Here is a 24,877-nt window from a genome sequence, read left to right as displayed (position 1 = left end):
ACAGGGGCACCAATATTTTCTCCTCCTTGATTTGGCTTGGGGGAGAGAGTTAAGTGGGGAAGTGATACAGGGGGAATGATTAACCCCCTCTTGCAACACTGTGTTCCAGTCTAATTCAAGGCCTCTCATGGCTGCTTTTAAGTTTAAAAAGGCAAACATTGGGAGATCCAATCATAGATCTGCCATATCACGTGTAGGTAAGTGAACATGCCTCCAGAGATAGTCACTCACCCACCCATTTATCATACTGATTCGCTCTAACCCTACTGTCTTCTGAGCTGCTTGAAATGTTTGCAGAACTTCTTAAAGGAGTAGTCTTGTAATTAATTGACTTGAGCTTGATGAAGAATGAGGAAGATTTTAGACCTTTGCCCGACAGCTACGCATATCTATTCAAATGTGTGCTGATGTTTCCTTTTCACCTTTCCCCTCCTTTAAAGTTTCCTATCAGAGTTTTTCTGTAGAAAACTGGAGATGATGTTAGAATAGTCCTTCGCTAAAAAAAACACCCTCCAAGGTCTACAATCTTTTACAGAGATAAACGGTGTCATTGCAATTGACCAAGTGGGATAAAAACAGAACTGCATCCCAAACCTTTACACAAGTTCTCTTTGAAGCAAAATACCCATATATCCAGAAATGGCTCCCTTGAATTCACACAGAATTACCTTTTTCTACTTACTTATCATAAAAATAAATACATTATGCAAGTTACATTGTTTGAAACAAAGCATATCCCTTCATATCCATGACATAAAAATTTTGCCTGCTAAATATCTTAAGTTAAATGCACTGTTGATGCTTATATAAAATGCTGATGGTTTTATTATGTGACCTGGCCTGAGACCCCTGGGTATAGGGTGATATATAAATTCTAATAATAATAATAATAATATAGCTAACATTTACAAAATCTACAGCTTCATAAAATAGAAAAACTACCCTATTTTTGTTTTTGTTTTGTTTTTAAAAGACCCTCACAGCCTTGAAAATTTGCCACCGTGCTTTTTCCTATCACTTGCTCTCTTACAGAGCAACCCTATGTAGTAGCCTCTGTCACACATATAACACCCTGGTGAAAGAAAGCCTAATTTCTCCCCTACAGCAAACCCTCCAGACCCACTTCACACACCAACTTGACGCCATGCCCTGGTGGAATTCTCGGGTCCCTGGCTACTTGTTGATGCCTTCTGATTCCTGACAGTGATGAAGATGATCACCAGGACAGCAGCCGAGACCCCCAAAGTAGTTCCCACAGTGAGCCCCACATGGGCAGGTTTCTCCCAGGCCAAGACCAGTGGCTTCGGCAGGCCAGCAAGCTCCATGTGGCAGTCTCTGACCTGGGGGTCAATGCTGACCCAGGCATGGTAGGTCCGGTCAGAATTGGGAGCAATGTCCCTGGATAAAGGGCTGTTCTCCACGGCCTCCACATCCTTCCTCCAGGTGGTGTCGATCTCTTTAGGGGTTTGGTAGATGAGGGATTTCCACCCGGAAGTTCCTGCTGTGTCACCTTCCCCACTGAGGGCTCTGTCCTGAGCAGAACCTCCTTCCCATAGTCCAAGTATTTCTGCAGCCACTCAACGCAGGTCTCCTCCAGGTAGCCCTTCCTGTACTTGTTAGTGGCAAACTCTGTATCCAAGGACCTCTTGGTGATCTGGGCCTCCATATCAGCTGACGTCCAGGTGAGGGTGTCCTTGTCAGAGCTGATGAAACCCCCCACCCCCCGTCATGGGCACACTGTCAAAACTCTCTTTTGCCCCCATCTCGCTTCAGCCGTACATGTGCTGCAGAGTGTGGAACCCTTTGCTCTGGTTGTAACTATTCCGCAAATTCTCCAGGCTGGCTTTGAAGCACAGCTCCCAGCCATACAACATTTGGGTATATCTTTCCCAGTACTGGGCATCATCCTTCTTCACTTTTTGCCAATTATTTTTTGTTGATTTTCCATTAAAAATTGCCATCAAATACAAATTTAATACAAATTTAAAAGCTGACTTCCCACCCCCTCCCAAATGTTCCTTCTTTTTCCCTCCGTCCATTGCTGCTCCAAGCACATTAGCTTTTCCAACTTTCATTTCATCATTCAATAAAATTAAACCCAATCATATTTCAAGAATATTTCATCTTCCATCTCCCTTCACACCAGCTGTACAAGTACCAATTTCTGCGAAGACGCTTATATATTATTATAACCTATCCGCAAAATAATCAGGTAGAGCAGATCCTTTTTTATCTGTCTATAATAATCATTAATCAATAATTTAAAATCATTTCCCTCTGATAACCTCTCGGGTAGAGCTCTTCCTGAGAAAAACAAATCCTACTCTCTCTTTTTTAACAACCTTTCCACTTTTTGCATCCAGAGCACTGCAAGCTTTTTCCTCTTGTGTATCGCTGTCATAGTAAGCAATGGGTTGGTCATCCATATATGCCATAGTGGGCATACATGGGGCAGCCCATGGCAAGGTTCTGACGCAGGAGTGTAAAAAGTACACCTGAGGTGGGAGGAAGAGACAGCACAGTGCAGTGCAGCAGCAGCAACAGGATCGAGGAGGGCCAGCAGTGGCCTTGCATCTCGACAAAATGGAATGTGTGTGTGTGTGTGTGTGTGTGTCTAGCAGTGTCGTTCTTAACCCTCTTGCTGTGCAGTTGTCCAGGGTTCAAGGTTCTGGGCTGCTGACTTGCTGACTCAGGTTCCTGCCTTATGAAAACACCAAGCACACTCAGATTACAGGAAGATATATTTGCCCATTCATACATACCAGTATATCCCATACTGGTAGCAGAAAATGACATGCCAGCTTTTTAATTTACACAGATTCCTGGGTATGCATAACAGCCATCTTTCAAGCATGGAATCACTGAATTGTAAAGTTGGGAGGGACTGCGAGGGTCATCTAGTCCAACCCCCTGCAATGCCGGAATATTTTGCCCAATATGGGGCTCAAACCCACAACCCTGACATTAAGAGTCTCATGCTCTACCAATTTGGGGCTATGATCCATAGGCCATAAAATACATAACACTATCCTGCTGGGGCAAGCTAGCAACTGTATTCCATTTCCAAATTCCTAGATTCTGGATTCCTGGATTCTTATCAGGCAGCTGGTTTTCACTGACCTGAAGTCAGTTACAGCAGCAGCAGGTCAACTTTATATTTCAATATGGCAGGTCAACATTAAATGCAGATCCATGTGTGACAGACGGCAAAGGAAGCAATACAGATCCCCTCCGGCCAGGAGAAGTGTGGTTTGTGGTGGAGTGCAAAACCGAAACATATGCTCATAGTGAAGATGTCAGATTACCCGCTTGCCATGTGCAAGGAGCAGCGAGAAAGAGTAAACGCAGCTGCCCTGTGGAGAGCAAAAACACTGAGCTCCCCTTAAAGGCTCTTTCAAAAGGAACAGTGGAGGGAATGCTAGGGAATGTGTGAAACCTCTGTTCTTTTTCTCCTCCCCATACTAGATCTGAGCCAGTATTTCTCCCTGAACATTTTCCACAAATAAGGATGGAGAATTTTGAGAGGTCGTTTGTGTGCACCTTGAAGACCTCACGCTCTCAGTTGCCTAAAGAAAGTACCGGTAGTATCTTAGATATTCTTAGTTGGTCTCTAAGGTGCTACTTGGAAGGTTTTTTTTTTATTTTGTTTAGATATTCTTGCTTTTCTGATTTACTTCTCCTTCCCTTTTTCCTCCTTTTGAAAAAACCGTCATGCAAACAAGGGCACTTTATAGAGTGAGCTGGCACATGTGGATGCGCAGATACATGTGCCGGTTGTGCAATCTCCATTCCATGTTGCTGCTTTGCCTCGAATCATAAGCACATATGAGAAATCATAAGTGCATATGGAAATCAAAGGTGGGTCTGCAAGCAAACACATGCAAACACATGCACCTGGTTCATCCTGGAAAGTACGAGCCATATGTGGAAAAAAAACATTGTTTTGCTTGTTTGTGATTCATAACCCATATATGGCCCAATCCTGCTCTAGCTGCATATAGTTACACGTAACAAGTTGAGCTATTTGTGTATCGGAATGCGTATCAGAATGCAGCGTTGATGGATATCTGTACCCAGATGCTCATTCGGCCTCTTGTGTTTTCCCTCTCCATTGAGCATCCATATGCCAATTATTTAGGCATAATCCCCCCCCCAGGAAAGTAAAGGAGATAAAATGCCACACCAGGAAGGTCCAGGATTAGTGTCCACACCAGTGGCACAACAATATCCGCATGAGAAATTGAATATGGCAGATTGCTGCAGTGTCCCTACCTCTTTGGGTCTGCTGTTATACCAAACCAATGGCAATTAGATTCATAATGCACGTAAAGGTAACAGTTGATACCTGTAGAGAATTGACAGTGGATTCGTTGAGTGCCTGTACAAAACAGCTGCAAAATGTTATTACAACTTAGCTGAGGAAGTCGGAGAAAAGGAATAATGGTACAAAAGAATGAGCCATGGAGCTGGAAGACAGAAGCATTGTCGTGTACCTTGTTTCTTACAGCGCTCAAGCTGAAATTTCCAAGCAGGGGTCCACACGACAGCGTTTTAAGAAAGATTAAGTGATCATCAACTGCTGTTTGTGATATCGCTCAACAGATCTAAACATCACTTAGTGGGGAAAGGAGAAGGAACAAAAATTTGCGTCAGGGGATAATCTGCTCTTAGTTTAGATTTCTCAGATATAGAAGAGGAGCTTTAAAAAATAATTTTCTCCTTTACCTCTCACAAGACTAACTCCTACGTACAGCAGCAATGTTATTTCTGGGTCATTGTGTCAACAGGGAAACCGTTCCTAACTAGAAACCAGTAGTCAGGAAAGAAGGATTTTCTGCTTCCCAATGTACGGCTAGGTGCTAAATGCGGCAATGTGACAGAGCAGAGAGATGTTTGGGTGCTCAGCAACAACATTTGAGCTGACCCAGTACTCCTCAGCCAAGCTTACCTCGCGAGACTTGTACCTTTGACACTGAAAATCACAGTACAAATGGCTCAAAAATATAATAAATCCTGCTAAAAACAGATACATTTTTCAAGTTTGAGAGACCTACAATCCAATTCCAAATATAGTTATTGTTACAAAGTGAGGCCCATTAATTCCAAGTGACAGAATGCTAAGAAAGCTGAAGTTGTGTGTGTTCCACAACTAAGGCCAACCATTTTAACGGCTTCTTCGGTAATCTCTGTGTGTGCATCTTGATCTTGCGAACGCATTCATTGTGACTCCAGAACAGACCACTATCCAAGTGTTGAGGTGTCTTCACAGTTCAAGGCTTCCAAACCCTGGCTGAAGCACAGACTGAACATATGATGAGCCATGCACATTATCAGGGTATACCTGAATATTTGTCAAATGGCAACTGCAAAAGATCCATCTTTTGGTTGGTTTGGGGTGGGGAGAAACCGTTACCTCTGCTGATCAAATGCTGTACAGTGGTACCTCTGGTTACATACTTAATTCATTCCGGAGGTCCGTTCTTAACCTGAAACTGTTTTTAACCTGAAGCACCACTTTAGCTAATAGGGCCTCCTGCTGCTGCCGCGCCGCCACCACGCGATTTCTGTTCTCATCCTGAAGCAAAGTTCTTAACCCGAGGTATTATTTCTGGGTTAGCGGAGTCTGTAACCTGAAGCGTATGTAACCTGAAGTGTATGTAACCCGAGGTACCACTGTAGTTTGATACTGAAGGGCTTTTTCATCTAGCTGAAGAAGGCTGAGCAGGCAGGGATTCCAATGCAGCCCTCACCTCCAGTCAAAAACATCTCAAGGTATACACTGAGCTGGCCCTGCCAGGTAGCAGGGTGAAGAAACCTGCTTCTGGTGGCATCATGAATGTCTGTATGTGTGCACACTGGATAATAGATGAAGGCAGGAATTGATGTGTGAATGGTGCAGCAAGGCTTTTTATAATGTTGGTGCTGCAGGAACAGGGCCTCCACTTCAGTTAGAAAAATGCCACACTATGGCACTGGGCATGGCTACTATCTATAAAACATTTAGACCTGCAGTAGTCCCGTTGCCTTTCACATGTTTCCTGGGTAGTAAATCAGCACCAGTTAAAAACACGCCTATTTGCCCAGGCTTTTCATGAGTGTTGAGTTAAGGTACCAGATTTTATTCCCTGCTGCATACTTTTGCAGGGGAGAGGGGGGTTTAATTGGATGGTTTTAATTGTTGCATTTGGGATTTTTATTGATGGTTTCATGTTGTAATCTGCTCTGAGATCAATCTGATGAAAGGCGGGGTTATAAACTGAACATATTAATTATTATTATTATTATTATTATTATTATTATAGTACAGTAAAACATATTAACACATGAATTGTGTTCTGGCACCATGTTCAATTTCACAATGCTATTAACATTATTAAACAGTATTTCAGTCTGAATGGTCTTAATAAACTAATACTTGGATGAAAACATAAGCTGATATCTTTAGACTAGTTGCTCTGAAGTAAAGCTAGATAGGGATTACGCCAGAACAAACAACTTGGAAAAGTACAGTGGCCTTCAAAAACAACCTTCAAAATAGATGAAGGCAGGAATTGATGTGTGAATGGTGCAGCAAGGACATTCAGTCTACAGACTGAAAAGAATACATCTGGCAATGTAACCAATATATCTTTCCATGAAATTTAACAAAAGCTTGCTGCCAAACAGAACCGTTTGTTTGCAAGGGAAAACAGGTAGGGTGAAGTGATCCTACCATGCATTGATGGCCTCCTGTTTCACTGTTGGCAAGATGGGAGATGTTGCTGGAGCCAGTTTTCCTCTCCTTCCTTCGTGCGGACAATGAGAGGGAACAAAATATGTCAGACCCAGGGCTGGTGTAGAGCTGTGCACTTTCTGTGGGCACATCAAGGAAACGAAGAGGCTTTGGATGAGATGTGCCTGCACTCACCCCCGGCATGCATCTTTCCTTCAACTCTGCTAGCTGCACATTGCCGGCAGAACATCTATGCCAGCACAGGGGATTTGCGGCAGAATAACTGTCGTCCTGCTGGCATACCTTCATCTCTGCTGGTGGAGCAGTGCTCATGCCACAATGCTAAGGGCCCTGAACTGGCTTTATAGAGAGTACAGGGTCGCACACTTTGTAATTCTACTTCTTGCGCATGGAAGCAGCAAAGACACTTCTTATCAAAGAGCTTGTAGAGAATAATGGAAAAGAAACAGACAATAAGCAGGTGTTGTCTTATTAACCAATGCTTCCTATAACATGTTAACACTGATAAAAATCCTAAGAACACAAAGGACTGAGCGTGGGCATCCACATACAGTGGTACCTTGGTTCTCAAACTTAATCCGTTCCAGGAGTCCGTTTGACTCCTGAAACTGTTCGAAGACCAAGGTGCGGCTTCCGATTGGCTGCAGCAGCTTCCTGCACCCAAGCGGAAGCCACTTCAGATATTCGGCTTCCAAAAAATGTTTGCAAACCAGAACACTTACTTTCGGGTTTGCGGCGTTCGGGAGCCAATTTGTTCGGCAACTAAGCCGTTCGAGAACCAAGGTACCACTGTTGTAAGTTTGTAGCAGTTATAGAACAGGCACTATTCTTCTCATTGTTTGTTGAAGCTGCTTTCAGTGTTCCACTTTTGCCCACCTCCAGAAAATGTCTTGCAGGCATCCATGCAACTGAGAAAATGTCTTCTTTTTCTCTCTCAGCCTTTCTCTTTCCAAACTTTCTTTACTTGACATTCCTGCTTTTCGTACTGCCTTGAAATCCTCCCACCCATCACTCACGCTATGAAAGGACTGGACTAGGGTATTATACCTATAGTCACTGGCCTAGTTAGCACATCACAGTAAACCATAGTTACTATTTTATCATCCGCACACCAAGCTGGATCATTTCCCCTCCCCACTTGCTCTGGGAAGGAATTAAGCATGATCCCTCACTTATTGTTATCTCTCAACAAACCTTGGCTGCAGATTGAAGGTTGTTTGGAGCAAAACAAATCACAACCCCTAGTTCAGACATAAAGCCAAGCCAGGGATCATGGCTTGTTTCCCCACAGCATGAGCCAGGGGGAGCACAGTAGAGTGAAGTGGGAGCAATTGTTCATGGCAGGTTTATGCATTGCCAGGGGTTGGACTAGATGACCCTTAGGGCCCTTTCCACCTCTACAATTCTGTGATTCTGTGAATGAGCTCACTGAATGCGTCTTGACTCTTGATGTTCTTGAATTAATTGGAATACTTTCAGTAACATCCCAAACTCCTGCTTTTTACAGATGTAATTTTAAATCAAAAAAGAGCTGCGTGATATATTCTTTTATAAGGACATTGGTTGGAATTATTTTATATCAACTAGAAACGGAATTGGTACTGTGGCATAAATGGGAAACAGAGGGCAACTGCTCTGCTTGCCCTCACCATGGCAATCCTGTGCATTCTCTGCAACTAAACTGCACCATCATCTCCCAAAGGAGACCTGGGACTCGGCTACCTTAGTAAAGGAAAAGCATTTTAAATATGTTATAACACTGTGACACCAGATGGCGCTGTAGAGTTCTGTTTTCCACCAATGTGATTTCCCGTTAAGAGGTTTACAATGCGTTTTCCCGAATTTTTTTTTTTTTTTTTTTTTTTTGATGTGTCTAGATCCAGCCCCAGCGACGCTTCATGCATATGTCAAATGTAGCCATGTTTCACAGACTGGAGAGGAGCCAAGATAGCAACATTGTTTAAACAGAGGATTCAGGTATACAGTAGATAGATCTGTTGCCCAACCTTGCGTCCCAGATAATTGTTAGAAAGCATTATTAAAGCCAGAAGGATTCAATAAATGGAAGAAGAAGCCCTGCTGAGGAAGAATCAGCTTAGCTTCTGGAAAGGGATGTCCTGCTCAGCCAACTTCTTGGATGCTCGCCTTGTTCCCCTGAAATGGCAATTTTTGAAACCAGTCCATTGGACTATAAACCTGCCTCTGGCTCCTCTCATTTTCTTTTCTGCTTTGGTCTTGTGTACATCATTTATCACCTATTTATTTTTTTAAGATCCTGTTTGTTTTCCTCCAAGATGCTGGAGGGGTTTTGTAAAGGGTACTTTCACACACCCATGCAGTCCTAATAAGTCACTGTATGACAGGAAGAGGCCAATGAAGGAGACTGAGGTGGAGGAGAGTGGGAGAGGGAGGGAAAGGAAAGAGCACAAATAAATCCTAATTAGGGAACACTTCCCCCAGATCCCTTCCTAACCTCCCCTCCCCTTTCCCCTTCACTTTGGAGCTACTCTGGTCAATGCATGTGTGCCCTCAAAGCAGGATGCATGTGGTTTGAAACTAATAGTACCTGTGTGATAGCAGCTCTCTCACCCAGCTGGCTCCCTCACTTGTCTCATGCCTGCACATTTTGCAGCTGGATAATTGATCATTGCTTCCCTCCTGGAGAACTAGGTCATGTGGAGAGGCTGTTGTGAAGGCACGTCGAGAAGAAAAGCAGTACTCAGAATTGTATTCGGCTGGCTTTTGCAGCTTGCCTCTCTCACCAGTAAATAATTCAACAGCTCCACTGATGTACAGATTTTGGGAGAATTCGTGGTCCATGTCACTCGCTGTAGCATCTGCATTTGAGCAGGCCATAAGTGATCACAAGAGAAGCAGCATGGTGCTGTGCTAAGGCCCTTATCAGCCACAGAGTTACTCAAGGTCTGTCCAAATCTTGTTGAGCTATAGCTCCCTGACTTATATCTCATTTTCCTAGCCTCTAAAGCAGCGGTTCTCAACCTGTGGGTCCCCAGAAGTTGTTGGACTACAACTCCCATCATCCCTGAGCTCTGGCCTTGCTAGCTAGGGGTGATGGGAGTTGTAGTTCAACAACATCCGGGGACCCACAGGTTGAGAAAGGCTGCTCTAAAGGCTAGTGGCTTATGATATATTCCCCAAAAGCAGCAGCAACAAACCCATACCCAAAGTTATTAAAGGAACAGAAGTTTCAAGGTATCCGTAAGGAACCACGATTATCCAGATAGTGACAAGGTTTTAGGAGCATTTCTCCGCATGGCAAAAGGGATATAAGGACATAATATTGGCAATGGTTAATCCAGGGTCAGGTTCCAGAAAATAGGGACTGTCCCTGGGAAATAGAATCAGCAGCTGAAGAATATGACCTGTGTATTATTGTCTAGTATGCTTCATGGCTACCTAAAAGCTGTAGGTCAGTGGCAGAGGATCTCCTTTAAATGGAAAATGTCCTGGGTTCAAGCTCCAGGTAAGGCTGAGAAAGACCCCTGGTATCAATCAATGCAGACAGTTCTGAGCTAGATGGGCCAATAGTCTGACCTGCTGTAAGGCACATTCCTACGTTCCTGTGGTTAAATGGAAATTTGAACCCAGTTCTCCCCACTCTTCAGTCCAACATCCTATCTGCTGTACCATCCTGGCTCAGATGTGCCCTCTTAAATAGAATAATAGAATTGTCAAGTTGGAAGGGACCCCAAGGGTCATCTGAAAGCAGTCCTGTTTAGGGAAGTTTTTAATGTCTGACATTTTAATGTATTTTTAAATCTTTTGTTGGAAGCCGCCCAATGTGGCTGGGGAAACCCAGCCAGATGGGCTGGGTACAAATAATAACTTATTGTTATACTATTATTATAGTTCAACACCCTTCAATGCAGATATCTTATCTAAAGCATACATGACAGGTGGCTACTACAATTAGGAATGAACCAAAAATTGGGACTTTTTTATTTTACAGAAGTAAAAAGGATTGGTCTACTCAGAGTGAGGGCAGGAAGCAATGCCCTCACCCTGAATTGGCTTTGTGGCATCACCATGTAGGTTGATCTGCTTAGCTACATGCCGCTCCTGATTAGCTAGGGATGCCTTCTTGAGTTGTACCTTAAAACTCCTTTAGCCAATAAGGGCCTAGCACTCCGGGCTCATTATTTAGGGAGCTTATCACACACTTACAATGATGAACACCATATGCAGACGTTATCATAGAGGCAACGTCATATGAACCGAACACTGCAGCCTTAAGAAAACATTCAAAATCTGAAGGTGGAGAGGGAACAACTGTTCATCGCATACAAGGAATAGATATTCCAGGCAGCAGGTTTGAATTAGAGGGTAGTAGTTTTAAATTAAACATTAGGAAGAACATTTTGGCAGCAATCCAAGCTCAGAGCTAGATGCACTTAAGACCATTGATTTCAATGCTAGTTTGTGGTCTGTGACTGTAAGAGGAGCTCAATGGTGGGAGAGCTGCCTAAGGAGTTGGAGTCTTAGAACTAAAATCACAGGCAGTACCTAAAATGGCAAAGTTGGGATACAAATCTTTCCATTGTGGGCAAAAACTCCCAGCAAGGTTGTGCGATTGTATTATATCACCTCAGTAATCAATGCTTGTGGGATACTCAAAGTTCTTTGTGTATATTATCAGTATTCTAGGATATTTAAACAGCATTTTTTAGGACCTCACTATCTCATCCATCCTCACAGCAATTGAATTGAGTCGAATTGCCAAATGATGACCATTTTATTCAAGTTGCGGCAACACAGATGCCCCAAATACTGTGGCACCTCAGAGGCTCATGATGAATAGCTCTGAGAGAGAGAGAGAGAGAGAGAGACAGAGACAGAGACAGAGAGACAGAGAGAGAAGTTATCCAATCCATTATCCAATCCATTATCCCGTCATTAAAACCTCTTCAACCTTGGATAAGAAGTAGGTTAAGCTGAGAAAGACAGTGACTTGCCGTTGATCACGGAGTAATAACTGTTGCTTTAAGCATTAAGGACACCCCTACATGGAAGGCACTTCTACCTAGGAATTAATACGCAACTTGTGTGTGTGTGCTCTATGACAGTCTTGCACACAAGTGGTTGACTTGTGCACACATTCACTCAGAAGCTGTGATTGTCCAGGCAGCGCTAAACCCTGAAACTTCATTGCTATGTAGCAATGAGGAAATATGTAATTGGTAGCTTTATGTAGGAGAACCTTCACTGAGAAAGCATAACACCTCCTCTCTTGGGGAAACTGAAAGCCTCTGCATTTTGCATTAATTTCATCTCACTATAATTTAACCCCTGACAATACAGGCCAGATTCGTACTTGGGAATCTGACTGAAGGGCTCCATGCTTGAGAAGGATCTCACTGTTGCTGTAAGCAAAGCACCAGAAACTTAATGTGACTGAACTTTGACCAAAAAAGTTTACTGTTGGCTTATTTGGGCTCTAGAATGGCTTCTGGGTTTTTTTCTTTCTTATTTCAATTTTGCTTTATTTGGGGGTTTGCGTTGTTGTTTCATAATAAAGTTACAAAAGAAAAAGCAGAAAAATGTGCAAAACAGTTACACAATAAAAAAATGAGATCTATAAAGTTACCAAATTCTTGTATTCAGCACTGGTTAGCAGAAATATAACATATAAAACATACCATGAAGATGAGTCTTCTTTGTTAAGAATAGAAACTTCATTAATACTTAATACAAGTGTATGCAAGTAAATCTTAGAGGCAGTTGGCAAAATGTTTTCTAAGAGCTAAGGCGTGTTAAGAATGGGAGCCATTCTTCTACAAACGTAACAGAGATGGCTTCTAATTTCTCTAAATCACAGTGCAGTGTGTCATATAATTCTGGAATGCCAAACAATAATTGCCCGGCCAATATAGCAAGCAAACTTGGATTTCAATATCTTAAATTTAATTTTGCAAAAGCAAATGCAAAACAGGACTGAGAAACCTTACATGGATAACGGATGAATATAGTTGGTGTGTATTTTAAGTGTTAAGCACCCAGTATTTTTTAGATTATATAATCTTTGTGGAGTTTGTGTTTAAATACCAGGCAGTTTTCGTAACAGTGGAACATGACAAACCTATATTAATTTTGACTTAATTTAGTGTGTATTAGGAGGTTAATCTTTCCCTTAACTTTACAAAACCATTCCAGAAAAGGAAGGAAAACCACTAAGGAAGCAATGAATATTTTAAAGATACTATATTCAGTCATGAGCATGACACCAGATCCAATCTAATTCTCACAAGGCTAAAATCAGCTGTAGATCAGGTTTTCACAGGCCAAAGTTGATCTCATGTCATCTGTTTTTATCAGGCATATGGGAAGAAATTACAAAAAAGAATAGGTTGAGTGGTGAGCCTGCAGTGGGTCTGTACTTGCTCCTTTTCCCTAGAACTGAAAACATCTACAGTTCTTCCTGTTTCCCGCAGAAGTCATTGGCAGAGAGTGCTGATTGGCTGGTATGACAATGCCACCTTCTCACCCCGCCCCTGCTCATCTGGCTGTGCAAAGCACTGATTGGTTGGCCCTTGCGGCAGTCCCAAAGCCACTCATCGCCTGCCAGGAGCATGCCTCCAGTGAAAAGAAATAAAGAAAATGATTGGCAGGGTTGTTGTTTTTTTAAAAAAGAAAATGTTTATACATTTAAACAGATAAGCTTTCCCCCCCTCCACACACAGAAAACACCAAAAACCTGTCCAAAGTATTGTGAAGGGTAGGGAGTAAACATTGGAATTGGAGGTGAATGAGTTAGCAGAGTGAAAGAAAGAAAACACAGAAGTACTGCACAGTCAAGGACATACTTTAAAAAAACAAAACCCCAAAACAATAGAGTTAATTTTACTATCATCCCACTATCTATGTATTTTAGCAAGGTTTATTTGTCTTTCATACACCTGACATGAAACTGGCTGATTTAGAAAGAAGTCGTAGAAATCTGAAGAGAGTTGTGGTACTTGTGAACTTGATGAACAGCCATTGTTTTGTAGGAGAGCAACTCTCTCGCACATAGAACGTGTTTCAAGGGTTTGCTTGAATTTTTTACCGTCTCCTTGTCTTGTGATTCAGCCAACGTCTGCACTATATATGTAATTGTGAATAAATTTCAAACCTGCTTAGTTCCTCCCATGGGTCTTATCTAAGGAGCTCTGGGAACTGTAACTCCTGTGGAGAGTCTTGGAATCTCTAGCACATATTTCTCTAGGGTTACCTTGGAGGCCAGAAGGGAAGCACGAAAGGAAGTATCTGTTCCAGCTCTGTGTCTTTGCAGGTGGGTTGTTGTACCAAGTTGCGAGAACCAGCACTTAAAAATATTGCCCAAAAGAAACTGGACAGAAAAGGGGAGAATGTGCAAAATGCAATCAGACTTCCAGCAAAATCTTTGGGGAGCAGGGATGGGGATTTCTGAATATGAGATCAGATCATTTTTGGCTTAGGCTACAGAAATTGCTGTAACGTCTTTTGCACTGCAGGCACAATTCACATCCCTGAACACTAAACAGATAGTCAGAATGCAGGGATTACAGAGCCACAAAGTGAAAAAGATTTATGAATCAAGGGATGTTTGGGCTTCTGGAAACGGCCACTGAGTGAATTCGAGGGCTATTATGCTGTCTAGTGGGATGTGTTGCCTATGGTGGTGAAATGACTACACAGGACAAAATTCTGTAAGGCTGGTAATTACTTCAGAGTACAGCGGTGGCCTCTGCTCTTTGAGACGAGCGTCTCTGAAAGGCTTTGATAAATCAAAGCCGCCCAGGCTGCTGAAATCACGATAACAGTGTTATGAAAAGGACGAGCATCTGTCTAGAATAGGTCAACTGCAATGGCTTAGCATTCTGGCAGAAACAGCCCTTCTGTTGCTAGACGGTCCACATTTTTCTTTGGTGCCAGGCTTTAGGAGAGCCCGCACAAGAGATGGATAGACAGAGGAAGGATGGGGATGCAAGGGAGAATCCATTGCACTTTGTCGTATGTTCAGACTGGCTAGCGGGTCCCTAGAAAATCCACATTAAAAGGCAAGTTAGGTACTTCACTTCCATATATCACACAGCAAGAGGTAGAGCAAGCTTCTGCATTCATACCAGGAAAGATGGTGGGTGGGTGGATGGATTAGATGGATCTCATCGCTGTTTTTTCAGTTTTAAGTACCCAATGCACTTGGATAGCTACCCAACAGAACAGATAAATGTGGCTCAAACAAATGACAAGGGTAAACCTTAACTTGGCATCTATGGGAGAAGTAAGAAATGGATGCTTAGACTGGCACCAACTCCCAAAAGTCAGTGGCTTTTCTCACTATAACCTGGAAAATCTATGCTGTGCTTTCCAAAATCGGATCCTCCAGAATAGTTAATGGAACCTATTACTTGCCCTCCTTTAAGGGGCATGTTGCCCTCACAAGGTGGTTTACAAAAGCAGTTTAATGCACACTAACATCATTACAGGGTTTTTTGTGGGGGGGTTTGGAGGGGGTCATTTTGTTGCAGCTGTCAATTCATTGTGGGGAAAAAATCCCTGGCAATCTGCTGGAATTCATCTGAAAATCTACCAGTAGTTCTAGATCTTTTTTCTGACTACCTTGATTTAGAGTTGCCAATAATAAAGCTATTGTAGTATCCTGGAGACTTATCCCAGCAGTGTATCTGAAGCTTGAGAAGTTTTTCACGACACACATGTCCTGTTAGCTTGATATAGGCAGGGTTGTGATGCTAAATATAAATCAATAAACAAAGCAACAGTTCTGTGCCAACGTTACTCAGATTTTGTGCCAAAAAGGGAGCTGAATTTTGTGATATCTAATTAACCAATGTGCATCTATTTCTTTATTTTGCAAAATTTTATTCATGGACACGTCTCAAAAAGCCTTGATAAGAAGCAAAGAAATTTGCAAATCACGAAAGACTTACCCCTGACCACTAGAAAGCCAGCTCTGTGCATACATATATCCCAGGCTCTATGATTTCACCAGGCATTGCCAAAGTTATCTTCACAGTCCTTTATGGACTAGAAACTTGTTATCTATCTATCTGTCTATCTATCTATCTATCTATCTATCTATCTATCTATCTATCTATCATCTATCATCATCTTCTATCTATCCATCCAGTGCTTTTATACCCCTAAACATTTTGTGAATCTTGATGCTTTTGTCCATTTACTGTATTTATTTCCCCCGATTTGAACTATAAGATGGTGATTTTCTTGAGTGAAGATGAGAGTACTCCTAAACATATTTTTTTAATAGAAAAAAGCACTGTATCTATCTATTAAAGCTAATATGTTCAGATGTTTTATTTTGTAACAAGTGCCCAGTTTCACATAGCGGTCAGAATCATAAAATGCCTCCAGCTTTTGAAAATGTTTTATGGACCTTTGTTTTGAAAGCCTCATGGATTAAATTTTCCTCAGGTTACACACTTGTTAGGATCCATCCTAAATGGTTCCAGATGCACTGACAGAAGAAACAAGATTGCCAAATATAGTTCACTCATTTGTAAACTTGGAAGCATTGGGATAATGCTGGAGAGATGATTGTGATGTCAAACTACAGTTCCTGACAAAACATTAGATAATGAGTTCACTCCTCCAGCATATTGAACAAATATCTGATTCAAAAAGAGAACCCCGTAACACATTCCCAATGCCTGTGCCAATCTTGCACCTTAATGAGATTATTTCCCAACTTCTGCTGTTGATTAGGAGCACAGTCCACAAATCTACATCTCCTGAGCAAATTCCCCTCACACACACACTCTTGTTGTGCAACAGCAAAGTTTTTCTTAAAACCCCATTCATTTCAAAGTGCCTTGGTCAAAGAGTTTCTCAATGGACTGGGCCTAAAAATCACGTTCCCAAAATGCTTAGAGAGGAAAGGGCCCAGAGGAAGTCAGAATAGTCTTAAAGGACATATTGTCCATGTTTGTCCAGATGTATGTCCTGAAACACAAAAGAGGAGGCTTAGAATGGAATTAATCAGAGAAAGAATTCAGTGGAATCAGTATTCCAGCATCTGCTTTTTATCAGTTTAAACTGTGCATGTTATGCCATAGCAAATATTAGATTTGCAAAAGCTTGCAGCAATATACAATAATATTTTTCCCCCTGAAGCTTGATTTCACGTGGCTGTTTTCTCCCACCATGAGATTATTCTTTTTTTAAAAGCCTCCTATCCACCCCAAGTTGAAATCAACATGGCTATCATTCAGCATGCTGATGCAGATATATCTGGGCTTCAGGAAGAGCGAAATCAGAATGCGGCAGCTAGACTGATGACTGGGAGTGGCCGCCAAGACCACATAACACCAGTCCTGAAAGACCTACATTGGCTCCCAGTACGTTTCCAAGCACAATTCAAAGTGTTGGTGCTGACCTTTAAAGCCGTAAACGGCCTCGGTCCAGTATACCTGAAGGAGCGTCTCCATCCCCATCATTCAGCCTGCACACTGAGGTCCAGTTCTGAGGGCCTTCTGGCGGTTCCCTTACTGCAAGAAGCCAAGTTACAAGGAACCAGGCAGAGGGCCTTCTCGGTGGTGGCACCCGCCCTGTGGAACACCCTCCCATCAGATGTCAAGGAAATAAACAACTATCTGACTTTTAGAAGACATCTGAAGGCAGCCCTGTTTAGGGAAGTTTTTAATGTTTGAAGTTTTATTCTGTTTTTAATGTTCTGCTGAAAGCCACCCAGAGTGGCTGGGGAAACCCAGCCAGATGGGCAGGGTATAAATAAATGATGGTGAAGATGATGATGATGATGATGATGATGATGATGATGAAAAACCTCTCTTACCCATGCCAGAGATAAGCAAAAGTGTGGATGAGCCCTGAATGTCATGGCAATGTATTAAATAATCCCAATTGAATGAAAAGCCGTTGTTGTTGTTGTTGTTGTTGTTGTTGTTATTGCAAAGTATGCCTGTACAGCAAGGATTCTGAAGGGGTCAGATCATTCCTTCAATTTCCAGCATTCAGGCCAGGAGTGCTTATGTATCCAAAATAACCCCAGCACAAGGGGAGGAGGGGTATTGGGAGTGCTACGAAGTTCACATAACTCATAAGGATGGAACCCTCAAAGCAGCTCAATGGGGACCATGTATGCTCACTAGACACAGAATGCTGGCTAGCTATTTTGGGGGGGAAATGGGAAACTGGGAGCAAGGAGAGAGCAGGAATGGAGTGGTCAGCATCTCCTGTACTGCAGCATTTTGTTCCAAGTCTCACTTGTAGACATTTAGAACGCATCCACCCACGATCTCTCATAAACTACATACACAGTGACCCATTTGTAGCACAAAGATGCAGTTTTTCCTCAATCCAGAATTGTTTATGCCCATCCTCAATAGTGAAGAAAGGCATCTTCCCGCCCATTGCTCTTTTTTTTAAAAAAAATAATTTTTATTAACCGACCAATCAAATTAAATCAAATCACATCACATAAATTCCAAATTACAAAGCCGAATTTTAAATTTTTGTTGAGGGGACCCATATTTCAAGTTCCGAAGGGGGATTCCGACCATCTTCTTGCTACTGTGTTAATGTCCAAATCAGTCCAAATAATGTTCATAATTCTATCCAGTCTTATCTTGCTGTTTCCACATCTCATCTTGTTTGTATATTTTTTATTTTTTTATTTATGATCTCTTCTGATAATCTCCTTAAGCTGATAAACACCAGTTATAATCCTGTGTGAATTTTTCCGTTCGTCCAATCCTCATATCAAGATGGTTTCCATATATCATCGCTTTCATAAATAACATCACTGTTTCCATCTCGCAGATCTGTCGCTCTTAAGTCCCTCTGAGGAGTCTCACCCACAATATAAAAACAGCTCTATTCCTCCTCCCAGACTTAAGTCCTCCGACAGAACTTGCCAACATGGCGACGGTATTTTTTACTGCGTCATTCCGAAGCTCTTATACTTTCCACACTCTTCTTAAAACATGCTTTGGTTATCTCCACACAGTTATCTCCACACAATCATAAATCCACAGCTTAAGTCCTTAAAACTGCATTTCTGACTTGTGACTTGTGGGGGGAGGGATTCTTGGTTAATCACATAGAGAAAAGAAAGGAAAGTTTTTTCCCCTCCCCCTCCTTCCTTGAAATATGTGCATTCGCTTCCTCCTAATTGTTTCTTTTGAAGTTATTGCAGCTAGAGGCGCGGATCAGAGACAGCGTCCAGGAGCGCCGAAATCCGCACAAGGGCATTCTGCCTAGTGCCCCCACCCCCACAAATTTGGGGGTGGTATAGGGCACAGCAGGCAAGGGCAGCCCCCCCCCCAAACTTGGGGGGGTAGTGAGGCTATTTACTCCCATCACAGCCTCCTAATTACCCTGTGCAGGTCAGAGAGATGCTATTGTCAGCCATCTTCCGATGCGCCCCTAGTGGCCCCTTCTCCTTCCCGCCCATTGCTCATGCTTTTAATGCCCTTTTGGTTCTCAGAAAGGTATAAATTAGGCATTCATTTTGTGAAGGAGTCTGCCTGTATTGCTTGGTTACCTGTTTCCCCTGAATAATGGCCAACTCTGAGGGTTCCGAATCAGGGTTGTCTAGCTCCCTGAGGGAACTGAGGTAGGCTGTCGAACTGGAGTCCTTGCTTGCAGGATATGATTAATTGGTATTTTTTTTCTAGACCGCCTGTTGACCAAAGTCTCCCAGGCTGTTTACTGGGCAGGCTTGTACTGAGCACTTTGCCCCCACGTAGAAGCACCTGGGAGTTTAAAAGCAGCCCAAGAGTAAACAGACCCTTAACGCATGCGCCCATTTCCCTGCCAAAAGCAAACTTGGTAGACTTGGCATTTGGATTTAATTTGAGAAAGGCTAAAGAGAACACAAGAGGGAAAAGAAGACGGAAAAGAAGTGGTTCCCTTTCTGTTTCATCTTACAAATGACTTCCTCCTCCCCACCCCCCTCTAGACTTTTTCTTTCTTTTTTTTTTTGTTGCCACACACTCTTCACACATCAAAACCTATTTTAGGCTGGCTGATAAATCCCAGATGTCTAGGGAAGGCAGCAAGGACGATGGTTATTCCATTCGCGGCTTCACACGGTTTTCCTGGCAACCTCCTGCGTGAGATTCAGCCAAGTGGGAAAAGCAGAAGAAAAGGGGGAATGAGTCTGCTTCTCGGTAGTGTTGTGTGTGTACAAGGGGGCTGGAGCAGTGAGCCAGGATCTCAGAGAGCTGAGGTGACATTGGAAGGGAGATGCGTGGCCTGTGTAGACATCTGTTTCAGTCTGTGCCAGGCTGAAATGAGCTGAGGCAGGTGTTTGATGTGCAAACAGTGAAGGTTTCAGAGGACAAGTGGTTAACATTTCCTGGGTTGCCTACCTATGCAACACACAGGGCTCCTCCAGAGGAGACCTGTTTATTCAGCATTGATTGTGATTAGATGGTTAGGCGATAGGCACTTCACTGTGACCTGCTTATTGAGTTTCCCTCTTGATTTGTTTGTGTGGGGAGGACTTTGCATCAAAGCCAGTGCTCTCCCACACTTTCAAACGCATTTCCCCATCAATTCCCTTATCGCAACAAGTCCAGTCTTTCGGTGAAGCAGGTTTGTTGCACAAAACCTCCCAATCAACTTTCAATGTGCAAACCAAAGTTGCCAATATGTGATTAAATAGCTACTGAGCTGTGCTTCTTTCATGCTGGATTCTGGGCAATTTTGCCTTCAGACTTACAGCGACTATAACTCTGCTATGTGCAAGAAGTGCTTGATAAAACACACTAAAAATATACCCAAATAGTGATATGTAAGGCAGCTATAGAGAGTCGGATGCCATTTCCAGAAAGCCCAGAGTCATATAATAAATAAATAAGACTTTGGACCCTCTGGAAGAAGGATGGGACAAGGGTCATAATGCTAATTTGTTTGTTATAACTATTTATCTCATGTAATGGCAGTAGAAATAATTATGCACACATGAACACACACTTGTGACTGAGTTAGTCTCTGAGTTAGGTGACTCTTAAAGGTAAAGGGACGCCTGACTGTTAGGTCCAGTCGCGGATGACTCTGGGGTTGCGGAATTCATCTCGCTTTACTAGCCGAGGGAGCCGGCGTATAGCTTCCGGGTCATGTGGACAGCATGACTAAGCTGCTTCTGGCAAACCAGAGCAGTGCACAGAAATGCCGTTTACCTTCCCACTGGAGCGGTACCTATTTATCTACTTGCACTTGGACGTGCTTTCGAACTGCTAGGTTATCAGAAGCAGGGACAGAGCAACGGGAGCTCACCCCGTCACTGGGATTCAAACCCCCGACCTTCTGATCGGCAAGCCCTAGGCTCTGTGGTTTAGACCTCAGCACCACCCGTGTCCCCTAGGTGACTCTTAGGAGTCTCTAAAAACACCTATTGATTTCTCTTTTCACCTGACTCCTACTGGCCTCAAAATCAGATTATATTTCTACAGAGTTCTGCACCTATGGTGGTTTTACCCCTGATGGCAAAATACTAGAAATGGGTTTTATGAGAAATGAATATTATTTGGGGGCCTTGGTGTCCCTTATGAACCTGGGATGTGTTTCTGTTCAATAACTTCTAACCAAACATGTAATTTATGCCCAAAGGGTCTAGTTCTTTTCATGTTTGTTGCTGCATGCTTGGTTATTACCCAGAATTGGAAGGATGCACATAATCTGACTCTAGATGAACAGTATAAAAAGCTTTTATTTATAGCGGTATCGGGGGGGGGGGGACACATATCACTTAAAAGTACAAAGAAGTACTTTTATATAGAATTACTCATAACTGCCTCCCTTGGTTATGTCAATTATATTTTAAGTCTCTCTTTGGAGTAGACAGACATACACAAAGAGAGAGATAAATTGAGCTAAATGTTTATGTTTATTTTGATGTTATAAGCCCATGTACTTGTGGATTCTTAGTATATGTTTTCCTCTTTTTTGTTCTCTTTTTCTTTGTTCTAAAAGGTAATGAAATAAGTGATATGCATTGAAATTTCTGCTATATGTGTTTTTGAAATACCGTATTTTTCGCTCTAAAAGACACACTTTTCCCCCTCCCAAAATTAAGGGGAAATGTGTGTGCGTCTTATGGAGCGAATGCAGGCTCCATGGCTTCAGCGAAACCAACACTGTGCTCTGGAGACTCCGGGCAGCTATCCCTGAAGCTAGGAGAGCAAGGGGGTTGGTTTTCACTGATCCCTCTTGCTCTCCTGGCTTCGCTTCGCTGGAGAACCGCTGTGCAGCTTTCCCTCTCTGCACAGCGCCCCTTCAGCAAAGCAGGAGGAGAAATGGAAGGGGCTCCATTTCTCCTGCCGCTTCGCTGAAGGGGCGCTGCGCAGAGAGGGAGAGATATTTTTTTTCTTGTTCTCCCCCTCTAAAACTAGGTGCGTCATATGGTTGGGTGCGTCCTAAAGAGCGAAAAATACGGTGCACTGCCCTGGTATGCAGGTAGTCCCATTAATAGACAACAGTTCCTAGGATTCTTTGAGGGGAAGCCATGACTGTTTAAACGGATATGATACTGCTTTAAGCATATAGTGCAGACGGGGGCGAATTACACTCAACATATATCTCTTAGGTTGACTTAGCTTTCCCATTTACTTTCTCTTCTTAACTGTGCTGTGCAGGTTTTTTGTCAACTTCCCATCTGCCAAGCAGTACTTCAGCCAATTCAAGCACATGGAGGACCCACTAGAGATGGAGAGGAGTCCGCAGCTGCGTAAACACGGCATGCGGGTCATGGGGGCTATTAATAGTGTGGTGGAGAACATCTACGACTCAGAAAAGGTCTCCTCCGTTCTAGCCTTGGTGGGCAAGGCGCATGCTGTCAAGCACAAAGTCGAACCATTCTACTTTAAGGTAAAGAGAAACCCAAGTCTTTGTTCATTCATGGATAACAGGGAAATACTTCAAATAGGGCAGATAAAAAGCAGCGATTCTGTGCCGGTTGCACATTCTGGCCATAGCTGTCAACTTTTCCCTTTTCTTGTGAGGAATCCTATTCGGAATAAGGGAATTTCCCTTAAAAAGGGGGGAAAGTTGACGGCTATGATTCTGGCTAGCTAGTGATCCCCCCCCACACACACACACCTTTTTTGTTTTTAAATTAAATACATCTGTTTGCAAAGGATCAAATTTGCACAAAACTGATAAATAAAAATTGAAAAATAAAGTGCATACTTAAACGATGATTCCCACTCCCACAGGAGGCCATGATGGCTTTAAAAAAAGATGTTGAGACCCTTATGTCTTCCCTCCCCTTACAGTTTTGATTTATGGGTTACTTTTAAAATGAGGCTGCTTTTTAAATTGTATTTTAACCGGTCGGTATTTTAAATTGGGTTTTTTTTGTTTGTCCGTCCCCCCCATTATGTTTCCATTGTAATTTTACTGGTGTTAGCTGCCTTTTGGCCGGGGGGGGCGGTTATAAATAAAATTTATTATTATTATTATTATTATTATTATTATTATTATTATTATTGAAGGAGAAGGTCATCAGTGGCTACTAGCCACATTGGCTCTGCTCTGCTTCCACAGCTAGAGGAATACAGTGGTGCCTCACAAGACGAAAAGAATCCGTTCCGCGATTCTCTTCGTCTAGCGGTTTTTTCGTCTTGCGAAGCAAGCACATTGACGGCTTAGCGCTATTAGCGGCTTAGCGGCTTTTAGCGGCTTAGCGGCTTAGCGGATCAGCTGATAAGCGGCTTAGCGGCTTAGAAAAGGGGGGGGGGAGGAAAAAACCCCGCAGGAACTCGCAAGACATTTTCGTCTTGCAAAGCAAGCCCATAGGGAAATTCGTTTTGCGAAGCACCTCCAAAACGGAAAACCCTTTCGTCTAGCGGGTTTTCTGTCTTGCGAGGCATTCATCTTGCGGGGCACCACTGTAATGCTTTTGAATGCCAGCTGCTGGAGACCATAGGTGGGGAGCGTGCTTTTATGCTCGGAACTTGCTTGTGGGTTTCCGACAGGTATCTGGCTGGCTTTGGTGAGAACAGGATGCCTGACCCGGTGAACCATTGGCCTGACCCCGCAGGCTTTCTTATGTTCTTATGTCGACAGCCAGGACATTCCATCCCTTCATGAGTTCATCTGAAGCCACAATGTGCTTGTTTATGTCCACCATTGGGCAAAGTGTGAAATTCTGCAAGACTTTATTTCCCTTGTCGTATTATCAGCGATTGGGAAATGCTAATTCAATGCCAAAAAAAAAAAAAAGTGTGCGGGCATGTGGATGAGGAGGATATCATGTGAACTCCAGGAAAAAGCATACAGGCACAAGTGAGCTCTGAATGCACATTAAACTTTTGTGCAGATGTGGCCTATATAAAATTCTGGCAAATAGGCAGGGGAAATGTATTTATAGAAATACTTGTATTGCAAAGAGCATGTCTCAATAAGGTATACGTATAGAAAAATGTAACAAATCCAATAATTAAATATAAACATAAAAACTGAAGAAAAACACTTGTAGAAGAAACATAAAAATGGACTCAGATAGTGCAACACTGCATCTGAAGATACAAATAAAAAACAACTGAGACAAAGTCACTGATACAGTCTGTTGTGGGTTCTCAGAAGCATAGGAATTTGGGATAGTCCCAGTTTGTTGATCTAACTCTTTTGGGGTTCCAAAATTCCATTCTAGTTCCAATCATGGAAGAAATTTATAATTATGTTCTGTGGTCATCAGCATTTGATTAAGGTTTCTCTCCACTAACGCTCAGGAGCTATTTCCTTTTTAAATGTTCGCATGGACTTTGGACACTAAATTCTTATTTTCATGCCAGTTGTGCTAGTTTTGAACTGTCCTGCTTTCCTCTACAGAGGTGGTTCCTTCCACTTTGTATACATGGATGTATACATAGATTAAGATGAATTCACTTGAGGTATCATGGTGGGAGGTATTTGAGAGGCAGAATGGAAGTGAGCCAGAACAATCTATTTGCTCATTTTATTATATTTTGTACATCGCTTTGCAATGTGCGTGCGGAAGGCAATTAATAAATAAACACATTATCAGCAAAACAAATAAGATGCAAACAAGAAATTAAAATGTGGTAAGATGCCCTGGTCAGCAGCATATGGAAGGACAGCATAGATCCCAATGAAGAAATTGGAATTGCGCTGGCAGGGAGACACAACAAAGATAGATACAAG

The 24,877-nt window shown here is 42.6% G+C and overlaps 1 protein-coding gene across 3 annotated transcripts in view; it reads left to right on the top strand.

Moving 5' to 3' along the window:
- The window catches only part of CYGB (cytoglobin), a 53,634-nt gene that overhangs the window by 1,672 nt on the left and 27,085 nt on the right, over nt 1-24,877 (top strand). For all 3 annotated transcript variants that reach the window (XM_079966282.1, XM_079966281.1, XM_079966280.1), the window contains exon 2: nt 22,348-22,579. In XM_079966282.1, coding sequence (XP_079822408.1) covers nt 22,348-22,579 — 232 coding nt within the window. The remainder of the gene's footprint in view (nt 1-22,347; nt 22,580-24,877) is intronic.

This window comes from Podarcis cretensis (assembly GCF_951804945.1).
Source record: "Podarcis cretensis genome assembly, chromosome: 2".
In the NCBI taxonomy this organism is placed as follows: Eukaryota; Metazoa; Chordata; class Lepidosauria; order Squamata; family Lacertidae; genus Podarcis; species Podarcis cretensis.
The sequence above is the reverse complement of the archived record's forward strand: the minus strand, read 5'-3'. Positions and strand labels throughout refer to the sequence as shown.